Raw genomic sequence first — 11,809 nt, 5'->3', positions numbered from 1 at the left:
ATCATTTTCATTTTAATTTTAATTTTAATTTTAATTTTAATTTTCATTTTCATTTTCATTTTCATTATCATTATCATTATCATTATCATTATCATTATCATTATCATTATCATTATCATTATCATTATCATTATCATTATCATTATCATTATCATTATCATTATCATTATTGTTTTGAAGATTTATCTAACAATCCATATTTAAATTATTTTGATTTTATTTAATCTCTTCATCAATAAAGTTATCTTGATAGATGATATCATTATTCTTTAAATTTTGATAATTATTTTATTATTAGTTATTAATTATAGTTTTAAATTGCTTCTATTTATAAATTATTATTTAATAATTATTTATTATTTTATGTATGTGTTTCTATTATTTAATTTCCTTCTTTTAGATTTGAACTTTTCTTAAGAGCAAATGTAATAACAATTCTTCCAATTTAAATTGCTTTTTTTCATTGCTTATTTGCAAACTACTTTTCAATCTTATTAGTGTTCCGAATTTACTATTATTATCAGAAATTATGAACTACTTATCTTTATATTTTATAGAAGAATGTATTCGAGAAACTGATATATCTGCAATTCTTAATAAGCATTAATTACCTCTACCCTATTTAATAATAAAAATTATATGTAAAGAAAATCATTATATATTACTATTTTTATTTCAATTTCTGGGTTTAATACTTATATAATAAATATGTTTTTAGAAATTTTATTGTGGTTTCCTATAGAATCAAGAATAATGTAGGGAATGCAATCAGGTATATCAAAATTAATTAAACTGTACATTTAATTATTATGTCTAAGAAATTTAGGATATTCAGTACCACAAAGCTCACATCTATTTTTTTTCCATTAAATATATATCATACTATTGTTTGATTTATATTTTTAATTAGATTAAATCCATAGTTTTAAACATTAGAAATGTGCATATTCACATGATCCTTTGCATTAACAAATATTTGTAAAAAAATTATCAGGAGTTGAATCTTCACTTAAACATATTTTACATACTATAGGATTTTCATTACTATTTTTTATAGATATAAGATCTAGTTGTTCATAAGGCTATAAAATAATATATTAAAACATATAAAAATTTATATATAAGAAATAAAAGTTTATATAAAAAATTTAAATATATAAATTGCTATATAGTTTAATTTTTAATTATTTAATAAAAAATATAAATCAATAAATAAATATAAAATATATATGAATTAAATAATTGGTAAATCAATTAATTAAAAAATATAATATAAATAATAATTAAATTAAATTTAATATAATTTAATATAATTTAATATATTTATATTTATAATGGTTAAAATTTAATAAAATATTACCGTTTGATTTTAAATAATATTGCTTTCTTCTGTTCTCATTTATATTACTTAATATTCAATTCTTCCAAATTTTACAACATCATCAATTTATAAGCTATAACCTTTTTATTAGTTTTGTTAATTTTTTAAACTTCTTACTATTAGAAATTATTCTAATTTATTATTGCTATGCATTTTATTATATGTGTCTTCATAAAATGGGTTTAATGTATATGAATAAATTTTTTCATTTATTTTTTCTATTTAAATTTATGTTAAAAATTATGAATTTTCTGTAATCATTTCTTTTAATTTTTCTTTATTATTTTAATCTATTAAAATTATTTCTTCTTTTAATTAATCTGAATTCGGCTTTTCTAAAATATTAAAATTTATTATTTTTATTTAATTAATTTTTTTACTTAATTAATAAATTTAACATGTTTAATTTATTTTTATTTGTTTTAAATCAACTGATTTACTTTCATAATCAAATAAACCATGCGAATCTTTGTTCCACTAAACTACTTTTAATTCGACTCTAAAAATAAAGATTGATTATATAATATTTAATATAAAATATTATTTATCTTAAATTTTTTAATTTTAATTTTTTTTTAATTTTATTTTATATATTATTATTTTATCTTATATTATTTTACATTTATTATGTATCTTTAATGTCTTATTAATTGATTTCCATTTATTAGTTTAAAATAAATCTTATTATATATGTTTTGTATTCTTTTGGTTTTTTTTTTTATAATTTTTTTTATTAATATTTATGAATTATTTTAATAATCTAAAAATTAATATTTTTTCCACATATATAATAGAAAGAAACAAAATTAACAATTAAATTAATTTATTAATAATATATGAAAAATTAAAAAAGTATTATAATTTATAAAAATAATATAAAAAAGAATATACAAATAAAGTTAATTAATTTAATAGATAGATAGCATTATTAAATTAAAATAATCTGAATAATTATAATATTTTGAAGAATAAAAGATTAATACGAAAATGTTTAAATTAAAAAGTCATTTTAATTGAATACTATCACATACCATTAAAAATAAAAAAGTTTTGTTCACTTTAAAAGCAAGATATATGTGAAGATTCCGGTCTTAAAAATATAATTCTTATTGAAATAAAATATGCGCAATAATATAATAATTATATTAATGGCAGAAAGAAATATTTTTTTTTTTTACATTATTTGATGATAAAACTTTTTTTTCTATATTTCATAAACATACGCTAGCGCATATTTTATGTAAAAACTAGTTATATCTTGAGTACCAAAATATTTACATATATTTTTTTATAGTATTAAATTACATTGATTTTTCGAAAGTTTTAATTAATTTTATAAAAAAAATATTTATTAAATTAATTTATATCTTTAATATAATGTTATAATATAAACTAAATATATATATATAGAAATATAAAATATATAATAATAAATTTTATATCTAGTTTTTATTCTTTATTAATTTATTTATTTATCCATTATTTCGTTTGCTAACTTTTATTAGTTTAATAATCAATCGATATATGTGTATATTAGTTTTAAGATAAATGAATATTGAATAATCAAAATAGTTTTAAATTATTAACTTTTAAATTTTTATCAAATTTTATAAATTTTATTTAAAAGTATTAAATATTTATAAAAAATTCAATTTTTTTAGTACATATCAAAATTTCGAATAATAAGTATTTTATCGAATTTTCAAACTATATAAAAAATAAATTTATAATGTTTAAAATATTAAATTAAAGTAAAACCTAAATAAAAAATTATCATTAGAGTTTAAATCAATATTAATATAAATTTAATTTTTCAGTAATTATAGTTGGCATCCTTTAAGAATACTTAAATAATAAAACTGTTTTTCCACTTTTTTAAAGCACTATGGAAATATAGAAGTGATCTATTAGGCTATTTTTAAAATAAAATAACATATTAGAAAAACTTAAGGATTTATTTTTAATTTAAAAACATTATTATTTTAAAATCTATAATTGTTAGTGCAATAAAATAATATTTTAGTATTTTTTGGTAAAAATAAATGTTTTATTATATAAATTTTCTCTTTAGAAGCTTCCACCCATTAAAATGTTATTATTGGAAAAAACAATAGCTCTAATCACTCTCCTTTTATCTTAATATAAAGTTAATTTCGAGAAAAATAGTGAGAGCTTCTATAGGGAAAACATAGAATAATATAAAATAATTACATAGATTTAAGTATAATTTTAAAAATTGTATTAAAAAGTATTACTTATAAATTAATATATTATAAAACAAATTTTTCATAAAAATTAAATTAAATATAATTTATTAAATAAAATAATATATTTCTTTTTATTTAAAGTACGATCTTCTGAGTTAGATTGTTAAATACTATACAATTTACTTTTTCGGAAGTATTTTTAGATCCTTGATGTTTGTTTCATTTTTTTGATTATTCTTTATTATTTATAAGCTATTTATTGTCTTCTCCATTATTAGTTTACTTTTTATTGTTACTTTTTTACACATTTTTTTTATTTTTATCATTATTAAATAGGCATCTTATGATTAATCTAAAACCATTTTAGAAATGCAACTTTATTTATTTCAAATCGCTTATAAATTAGGTTTGTGATATGAATGCATTTTTGTTTACCATTATAAGCCTATGTCCTTCAAAAATAACACTAAAAACAAATGATACACACCCAAAATATATAATAAAGATAACAAAAATAATCATAGAATATGAAATAAAAAAGTTATAATCTGTCATTTTTTACTAAATAATATAATCACCATAAAAGAATGTATAAGTAAATTAATAAATACTTGTTATATAAAAACTAAATTCTTCAATAATAGAGCCATAAACTCTTGATAAGACAAATGATCCTGAGGCAATAATAATAGTATTTAAAATTATACAAACAACTAAATCTTTATAACAGTTTTTTATTACCAATTAAAATGTTTATAATCCTTTACTTAGTTTCATATTTCCGAAAAATTATAAAACTAAAAATAATAGAATTACAGCTCTTAAATCTTTAGCTAACTTTAATTATTATCCATATCTATTTTATTATTTAAGAAAAAATAATTTAATAAATATGATAAAAAAATACATATGTAAATTTATATATCCTTTTGTTTTTAATATTTCATCCATCGACATATCGGGATGATCATAACTAAGGTATTATGTATAGTTTATTCCGGATAAAATAAATGCGCTAATTAGAAAATAGAGATTGAAAAAATTTGGAATATTCATATACCATTTATGTTTACTATTAAATTATTTTTAAACTTTGTAAAGGCATAAAACTTCATAAACGTGATAAATAAAATAAATAATAAAATTTATTGCATTTACTACTTATATAACTATATTTATTGTATAAGTATTTTATTCTTCATCATTAAGATTATCTTTATATTATAATTTAAATGTTATCACATCTTAATTTTCTAATAGCATTCCTGAACTAGAATATTCAGAAATATAATAATTAGACTTTTATTAAATAATAATTAAATATTAATTTTATATATTATTCTACCGTAAAATATTTTTTATTTATATCATATGTAAGTTAATACAAAGCTATTATTTAAGTTCTAAAAGTAAAAAAATCAGATTTTTTTTAATTGACCAATTATCTTAAAACCATACCTATATCACTTTCTTTTTTTTCAAGTTTATCTTCACAATATATATCTTAATAACTTTAATAAGGGTCAATGTCTATAACATAGCCACTACCTGGATAATTTGAAACAAAACCTTTTTTTTAAAAAAAAATAAAATAAAATAATTAATTAGATATTTAAATAATTGTTATGAAAAATCATATTTAAATTAAATTTAGTAATAATTATAATTTTTCAAAAATATTTACCTTGAAAACTTCCAAATTAAGTTTCTTCTGCACTTTACCATTTTTAATATGAATTTGGTCCTAAATCTTCTTTATATTCATCGTTTTAAGTATATATATTTTATGAACACTAATGACCTTTTTAATCTTTACAAATAACATCTTTGGTTTAAACGTGAAGTAATCGAACTATCCCAATAGATTGTATATCAGCATTTACTAATTTATATTTTCTTTCATTTTATATATAGTTATCACAGTCAAGTAAGTCAACTCCTTATACATGTAATTTTAAATAATTAGGAAGCATAATGTCTAAAAAATCCATTAATTATAATGGCTTGGAATTAATATTTTTAAAGTGATATAATTATTTGTGGGCAGTATTCATTTATGCACTTTTATAATAATCTATATTAAGTAATAAATTTGAAACAAGTAGAAATATAAGTACAAATATAATTACTAATTACAATGTAGCAATCCATAAGCTAAACATATATATAAATTTAATATTAAAAAATTAACATAAAATATAATAATATTTACTTTTTTGGATATTCCTAATTAATTGTTTTCTCTACTTAATCAGATTGATCTTATTTATAAGTATTTAACCCTTCAAAAACTTATTCAAAATTGCTAAAAATTTTAGCAATATTTTATTTTTCTTGTTCACTTTTTGTAGGGTCAATGTCATTTTCATTTCCTATTTTTATAGAGTCTTATTATTTATCAAGGAGTACATATTAGTTTTCATTTTTTAGTTTTAGATATAATTCCGCATAAGAACATTAATCCTTTATTTAACAAAAAGATATAAATAATTTATTTTTTAAAAAAAAATATAAATATTTTTTTTGTTAAAAAAAAGATATAAATAATCTATTTTTTTGAATTACATAAATAGAAGCAAAATAAGATTCCACAGTATTTTCTAAAATAATAGATAAATCGTTAAAGTTTGTATCAGTTAAACAAACTTTTTCTTAATTTTTTTTTGTAATATTAAAATAATTAATTGCACATTTTAGAATTTAGGATATTTTAGTCATTTTATTAATGCTAAATGTATGTACATTATAATTTAATTCTACACCTCCAATTTCGTTGTTTTTCTCTTTTATTGCAAGCTTTTCTGAAGGTTCATCTAAGATAAAAGTCACTTTTACACTTTGTAGTTCTAATTTAAATTATTAATAATTTAAAATTGTTTGACTATTTTCTTTGAATTTAATCATGTAAAATTATTCAAGTGTTTACCTACATTTTTCCCTTGTCTTTTCTTCTTTTTTAATTAATATTTGCTTTTTTTGATTAACCATAGCATTAACTTCTTCATGTTAATCTAATCTATTGGCATTACCTTATATTTCTAATAATTAAATCTAAGTATTTACAAAGTATAAATCATGATAAATTTATTCAATTTCTTATTCTAATTATTGTAATTCATTTTACTTTTTGTTTATTTTTTTTTGGCTTAATCAATTTAAATTTATAATTATTATGATTCTTTTTCTAATTTTTCTACCTTGTTTTCCATTTAAAAGTAAAAAAAAATTTAAATATTAAATAATAGTTATTAAAAAAAAAATTATAATTTTTAATAATTATTTTATATAATATATATATAAGTTTTTAATTATAATTATTATCTTTTATCTAATATTTAAAATTTGTTTATTATTGCTTTTTGAAAAAAATCATGTTTATCTTATTTTTTTAAGATATCTTTAAATTGGAAATAATATGTAATTACTATAAAAATAATAATTAAATTAAATAAAAAAACATAAATTAGAAATTTATAAAAGATAAAAAGTAAATTAAATATTTTTTTTTGTATTATTTATAATAAATGATTTTAATATCAGAAATTTTACTAAAATAAAAATTTATTTAATATTTTTATTTTATTTTTAAACATTTAATAATTGTAAAATATCATTAAAAAAGGAAAAAAAAAAAAAACCAATTAAATGTATAATATTAAGACAGCAATAATTGATAATGGAACAGGATACACAAAAATGGGTTGGGCAGGAAATATTGAACCAACATGGGATATACCTACAGTTATATCTGATAATAGTGATAAAGTAATTTATATGTCGTTTAACTATAAATAATTAACATTAATAATAGAACTCAACTTAAGTTAGTAAAAATTACAATGAATAACTTGACTTTTGTATAGGAAACGATGCTTTATAATAGTAAGTAAAGACTTATCCAATAAAAAGTGGTATAATTACAGATTGGATTCTTATGGAAAAATTTTGGCATAAAAGCATTTTTGATTATTTAAGATGTGATCCTGATGAAACAAACTTTATATTAACAGAACCACCAATGAATCCTCCCGAAAATAGGGAAAGTATTGCAGAAATATTTTTTGAAACTTTTAATGCAAATAGTATTTATATTGGAGTACAAGCAGTTTTAGCTTTGTATTCAAACTAAGTACACGAATAACATAGTAGTACTGGAAATCAACTTACTGGTTGTGTTTTAGATTCTGGGGATGGTGTAACTCATATAATTCCTGTGGTAATTTATTTTTGTTAAATCATTTTTATATTTTACAAAAAGAGTGATGGATTTGTAATTGGAAGTTGTATCAAACATATTCCTTTAGCAGGAAGAGATATAACTAAGTTTATTTCTTAAATGATAAGGGATAGAGGAGAAAAAATTGATATTGTGGATTTAACAAGAGTTTCTAATGAAATTAAAGAAAAATATGGATATGTTGCTGAAAATGGATTATTATAAGAATTCACAAACTTTGATAAACCTTCTAAAAGTGGCAAATAGTCAAATAAATTTAAATAGTTCTCATTCGAAAGTAGCAAAGATAAAAAGGTAATAATTTCTAAATATTTAATTAAATTTTTATTAATTTTTTAAAATTAGAAGTATAGTATTGATATTGGTTATGAAAGATTTTTAGGGCCTGAAATGTTTTTCTATCCAGTAAAAATTATACATAATAAAGAACTTTAATTTTTTATTTTATATAAAATAGGAGTTTTTTGACTCAAACTGGAGAATGTCAATTGATGAATGTATTGATAATGCTATTTAAGGATCCCCTATAGATACTAGAAGAAATTTATATAATGTAGAAATAAAAATTATTATTACATATATTTTTATATTTTATAGAATATAGTTCTATCTGGGGGTTCAACTTTATTTGATGGATTTTCGACTAGATTATAAAAATAGCTTCAATAAAGAGTGGATAATAGATTATAAAGATTTTCTATTAGGAATAATAATAAAATTCCTGAACCAATTTCTGTAAAAGTTGCCTAAAATCCTTATTAAAGATTTTCTGTATGGCAAGGAGGAAGCTTAATGGCAGTTAATGTAATGTTTATAAATTATACAAAATCATTTATTATTTTTATATCAATAAAAAGCCTGGATTTTAAAATATATGTAAGACTAGAAAAGACTATTATGAATATGGACCACAAATAGTAAGATGTAATGCAGTATTATCATAAGGAATGTGAAAATATATAAATATTTAAATAAAAGTAAACAATAAAATATATGTATTAATAAAAATAAAATTTAATAAAAAACTATTTTATATTTTATATAGAAAAATAATATATATAAATTATTAATATCTTTTTATAATATATATAAAATGTTAACACATTAAAAATAATATTGACTAAAAAAATTATTTTATTAATAGCAATTTGCTTTAAAAATTAAATATTAAAAATAATAATTAATTCATATAAAAAATAGTATATATTTTCAAATCTTTTAAAAATTAAAAATATTTTTAATTTTATATAATACTTTATAGTAATAACAACTTTTTATTAAAATTTTAAAACAATTAAAAATAATTTTTTTTGAACATATATAAATAAGTAAATTTTTAGTACTAAATATAATAAAATATTCTTTATATAAATTATAAAATGTATTTATATTTTTCATTCAAAATAATAATAAAAGTTTAAGTTTTATTATTAAGAAACAGGAGTTCATAATAAATTAATATCTTTCTATTTAATTATTTAATTTGTATTATATACTTGAATTTCATTTTCAAAAGATTTAATTTCTAAATAATATTAGAATTAATTTTCATCTTAAATATTTAATTTAGTCTTTTTAACAATTATCTCACTATTTTCTGGTGTTAAAATAATTATATTTTGTTTAAACTTTTTAGCTATTTAAATTACATCATTTTAATTAAAATAGCAATAGCTTTGATTTTGTTAAATATTATATTTTATTTCTTACTAAATTTATTTTAAATTTTTATTTTATTAAAATTATTAGTTTAATAGTTGATTATATTCTTTTTAGTATATAGAATTATTAATCCATTACAATTTATTTTTTGAAATTTTTCTTATTTATCCTACACCTTTATACTATATTAATATTTATAATTATATATATTACCTTCTAAAACATTTGTAATATCATATATTCTTCTTTTTTAAACTTGCAATATTGTTGCTACCTGATTTATATCAACAATTGAATTTGCCTTAATTAAATTTAAAAACTTTTTGTTAAAATTCTTAATGAATTTCTAAATTATATTTTTTTTAAGATTTACTCATTTTTAAATATTTTTTTTAGTTTATGTTTGATTAAAAATCATTATATTTATTTATAATAAATTTTTGATAATTTATAATTAACTAAATTTTTATTTTTATTTATCATATTATGTTTCTTATTAATTTCTTTTTCTTTTTATTAATTATATTACAATCATATTTTTATAGAAAGCTTTAAACAAAAAATCATTGAATTAAATAAAATTTCAAAATGAATTAATTAAATTATTTTAAAAAGATAAAAAATTAAGATATTAATTAAATAAATTTTAGAGCTTTATTAATTAATTTTTTAAAAAAATTAATTATTAAAGTTTTTCTTTATTTTTATAAAAATAAAAAATAAAAATATTGAAAGAATCCTAAACTTTTTTAAAATAAATTGTAAATAGATAATAAAAAATAAAATATTAACTTTTAAGTAATTATTCTAATTATTAATAATAACTATTTATTTCGTTTTCTTAAATTTTTAAAATTATAAACTTATTTATATATTTAATAATTTAATTAAAAACTAATATTAATTTTTATTTGATAAAATAATTTATATCAATTTCTAATTCTATTAATAATTATATTTTATATACTAATATTTTTATTTTTTAGTTATTAATTTTATATTAAATATGACCGAATAAAGTATTACAAGATAAGTTAAAAAATATAAATTAGTATTTATTGGTGATTAATCAGTTGGTAAAACTTCAATTATTAATCGTTTTATTTATGATAATTTCGTTGGAACTTAGCAAGTATAACTTTTTGAAATTAAAAATATAATTTTTTTATAAAAACAAAGCCAACAGTAGGAATTGATTTTGTAGCTAAAACTTTGCATTTAGATAACAAAACAATAAGATTATAATTATGGGATACTGCAGGTTAAGAAAGATTTAGAAGTCTTATTCCTTCATATATTAGGGATTCCGATGCAGCTATTTTAACCTATGATGTTACTAGTATTTAAAAATAATTATTAAATGTAAATAATAAAATATTTAATTTTAATATAGAAGCATAATCTTTTCAGAATCTAAGTAAATGGATTGAATATGTAAAAGAAGAAAGAGGTAATGAAGTTTTAACTATTCTTTTAGGAAATAAAATTGATTTATAAGAAAATAGGTAAAAATATTAATTAAAAATTAATAAATAAAAAATAATAAAATAAGATAAGTTTCTAGAGAAGAGGGAGAAAAGTTCTCTTAATAATTAGGTTTAATATTTTAAGAGGTTTCAGCAAAAAGTGGTGATAATATTTCTATTGTATTTAAACAAATTTCTTAATAGCTTTTGAATAATGAAAAAAATGATTAAAGCCCTTTAGAAATCTCCTAATAATAATAAAGTATTTATAATATTTTGTTTAAATTAAAATTATAAAAAGGCGATCAATAAAAATAAAAAGATATTGGCAAAGGAAATATTTAATTAACTTAGAATGCAGAAAAAGAAGAAAGAAAATAATGTTGTTGAAAAAAATTTTTTAATAAATGTTAATATAAAAATAATATTAAAATTAAAAAATATAATAATAAAAAAATGATTTATTTAATAAATAGCAAATTAAATAAATAATTTTTTAAAAAAATTGATAATTTATATATGATTTATAAAAGTATTTTTAGAAAAAATTTAATGTTTAAAATATAATTAAATTATTTAGATATAATAATAATAATAAATTAATTAAAAAACTTATTGTTTTTCAAAAATTTAATAAATTCAACAAAATAATCTTGTTTAAGTAACATAAATAATTATTTCCTCACCTTAATATTTTCATTACATAATTATCTATTAAATTTATTTTATAAAAAATAAAAAATATTGTTAACATGTTAACATAAAAAAGTAATATATTTTTAATTATTTTTACTATTTAAAATAAAATAGTTTATATATTTATTTATAAATCAATCATATCGTAATTCTTAGATTT

At 16.6% G+C, this 11,809-nt stretch overlaps 3 protein-coding genes across 3 annotated transcripts, besides 17 other annotated features; 2 read left to right on the top strand and 1 right to left on the bottom strand. All coding sequences in view use genetic code 6, as the record gives it.

Moving 5' to 3' along the window:
* Position 1: 1 nt before the first annotated feature.
* Positions 2 to 66: a microsatellite.
* Positions 4 to 62: a microsatellite.
* Positions 4 to 72: a microsatellite.
* Positions 44 to 170: a microsatellite.
* Positions 171 to 408: 238 nt separating this feature from the next.
* IMG5_056630 (zinc finger protein, putative) lies at positions 409 to 2,042 on the bottom strand (the record flags this gene model as incomplete). Its single annotated transcript, XM_004037244.1, has 5 exons — positions 409 to 618; positions 666 to 1,082; positions 1,361 to 1,632; positions 1,762 to 1,880; positions 2,002 to 2,042. Coding segments are annotated over 5 exons (1,059 nt in total), but the record flags the coding sequence as incomplete, so codon positions are not given.
* Positions 1,094 to 1,149: a microsatellite.
* Positions 1,191 to 1,242: a microsatellite.
* Positions 1,247 to 1,303: a microsatellite.
* Positions 1,255 to 1,309: a microsatellite.
* Positions 1,265 to 1,326: a microsatellite.
* Positions 1,738 to 1,770: a microsatellite.
* Positions 1,919 to 2,000: a microsatellite.
* Positions 1,936 to 1,969: a microsatellite.
* Positions 2,043 to 2,960: 918 nt separating the features above from the next.
* Positions 2,961 to 3,002: a microsatellite.
* Positions 3,003 to 6,056: 3,054 nt separating this feature from the next.
* Positions 6,057 to 6,145: a microsatellite.
* Positions 6,057 to 6,146: a microsatellite.
* A 1,087-nt stretch (positions 6,147 to 7,233) lies between these two features.
* On the top strand, positions 7,234 to 8,778 carry IMG5_056620 (hypothetical protein; the record flags this gene model as incomplete). The annotated part of the gene is made up of 7 exons (XM_004037243.1): positions 7,234 to 7,353; positions 7,400 to 7,804; positions 7,847 to 8,119; positions 8,171 to 8,230; positions 8,283 to 8,378; positions 8,423 to 8,629; positions 8,683 to 8,778. 7 exons carry the CDS (start codon positions 7,234 to 7,236, stop codon positions 8,776 to 8,778), a joined length of 1,257 nt encoding a protein of 418 aa, XP_004037291.1.
* A 1,715-nt stretch (positions 8,779 to 10,493) lies between these two features.
* On the top strand, positions 10,494 to 11,214 carry IMG5_056610 (ras small monomeric gtpase, putative; the record flags this gene model as incomplete). Its single annotated transcript, XM_004037242.1, has 3 exons — positions 10,494 to 10,619; positions 10,667 to 10,826; positions 10,881 to 11,214. The coding sequence occupies 3 exons, from the start codon at positions 10,494 to 10,496 to the stop codon at positions 11,162 to 11,164; spliced, it is 570 nt and encodes a 189-aa protein (XP_004037290.1). The 3' UTR covers positions 11,165 to 11,214.
* Positions 10,995 to 11,034: a microsatellite.
* Positions 11,215 to 11,364: 150 nt separating the features above from the next.
* Positions 11,365 to 11,411: a microsatellite.
* Between the last annotated feature and the right edge of the window lie 398 nt (positions 11,412 to 11,809).

This window comes from Ichthyophthirius multifiliis (assembly GCF_000220395.1).
Source record: "Ichthyophthirius multifiliis unplaced genomic scaffold scaff_1120509250205, whole genome shotgun sequence".
Classification (NCBI taxonomy): domain Eukaryota; phylum Ciliophora; class Oligohymenophorea; order Hymenostomatida; genus Ichthyophthirius; species Ichthyophthirius multifiliis.
The sequence above is the reverse complement of the archived record's forward strand: the minus strand, read 5'-3'. Positions and strand labels throughout refer to the sequence as shown.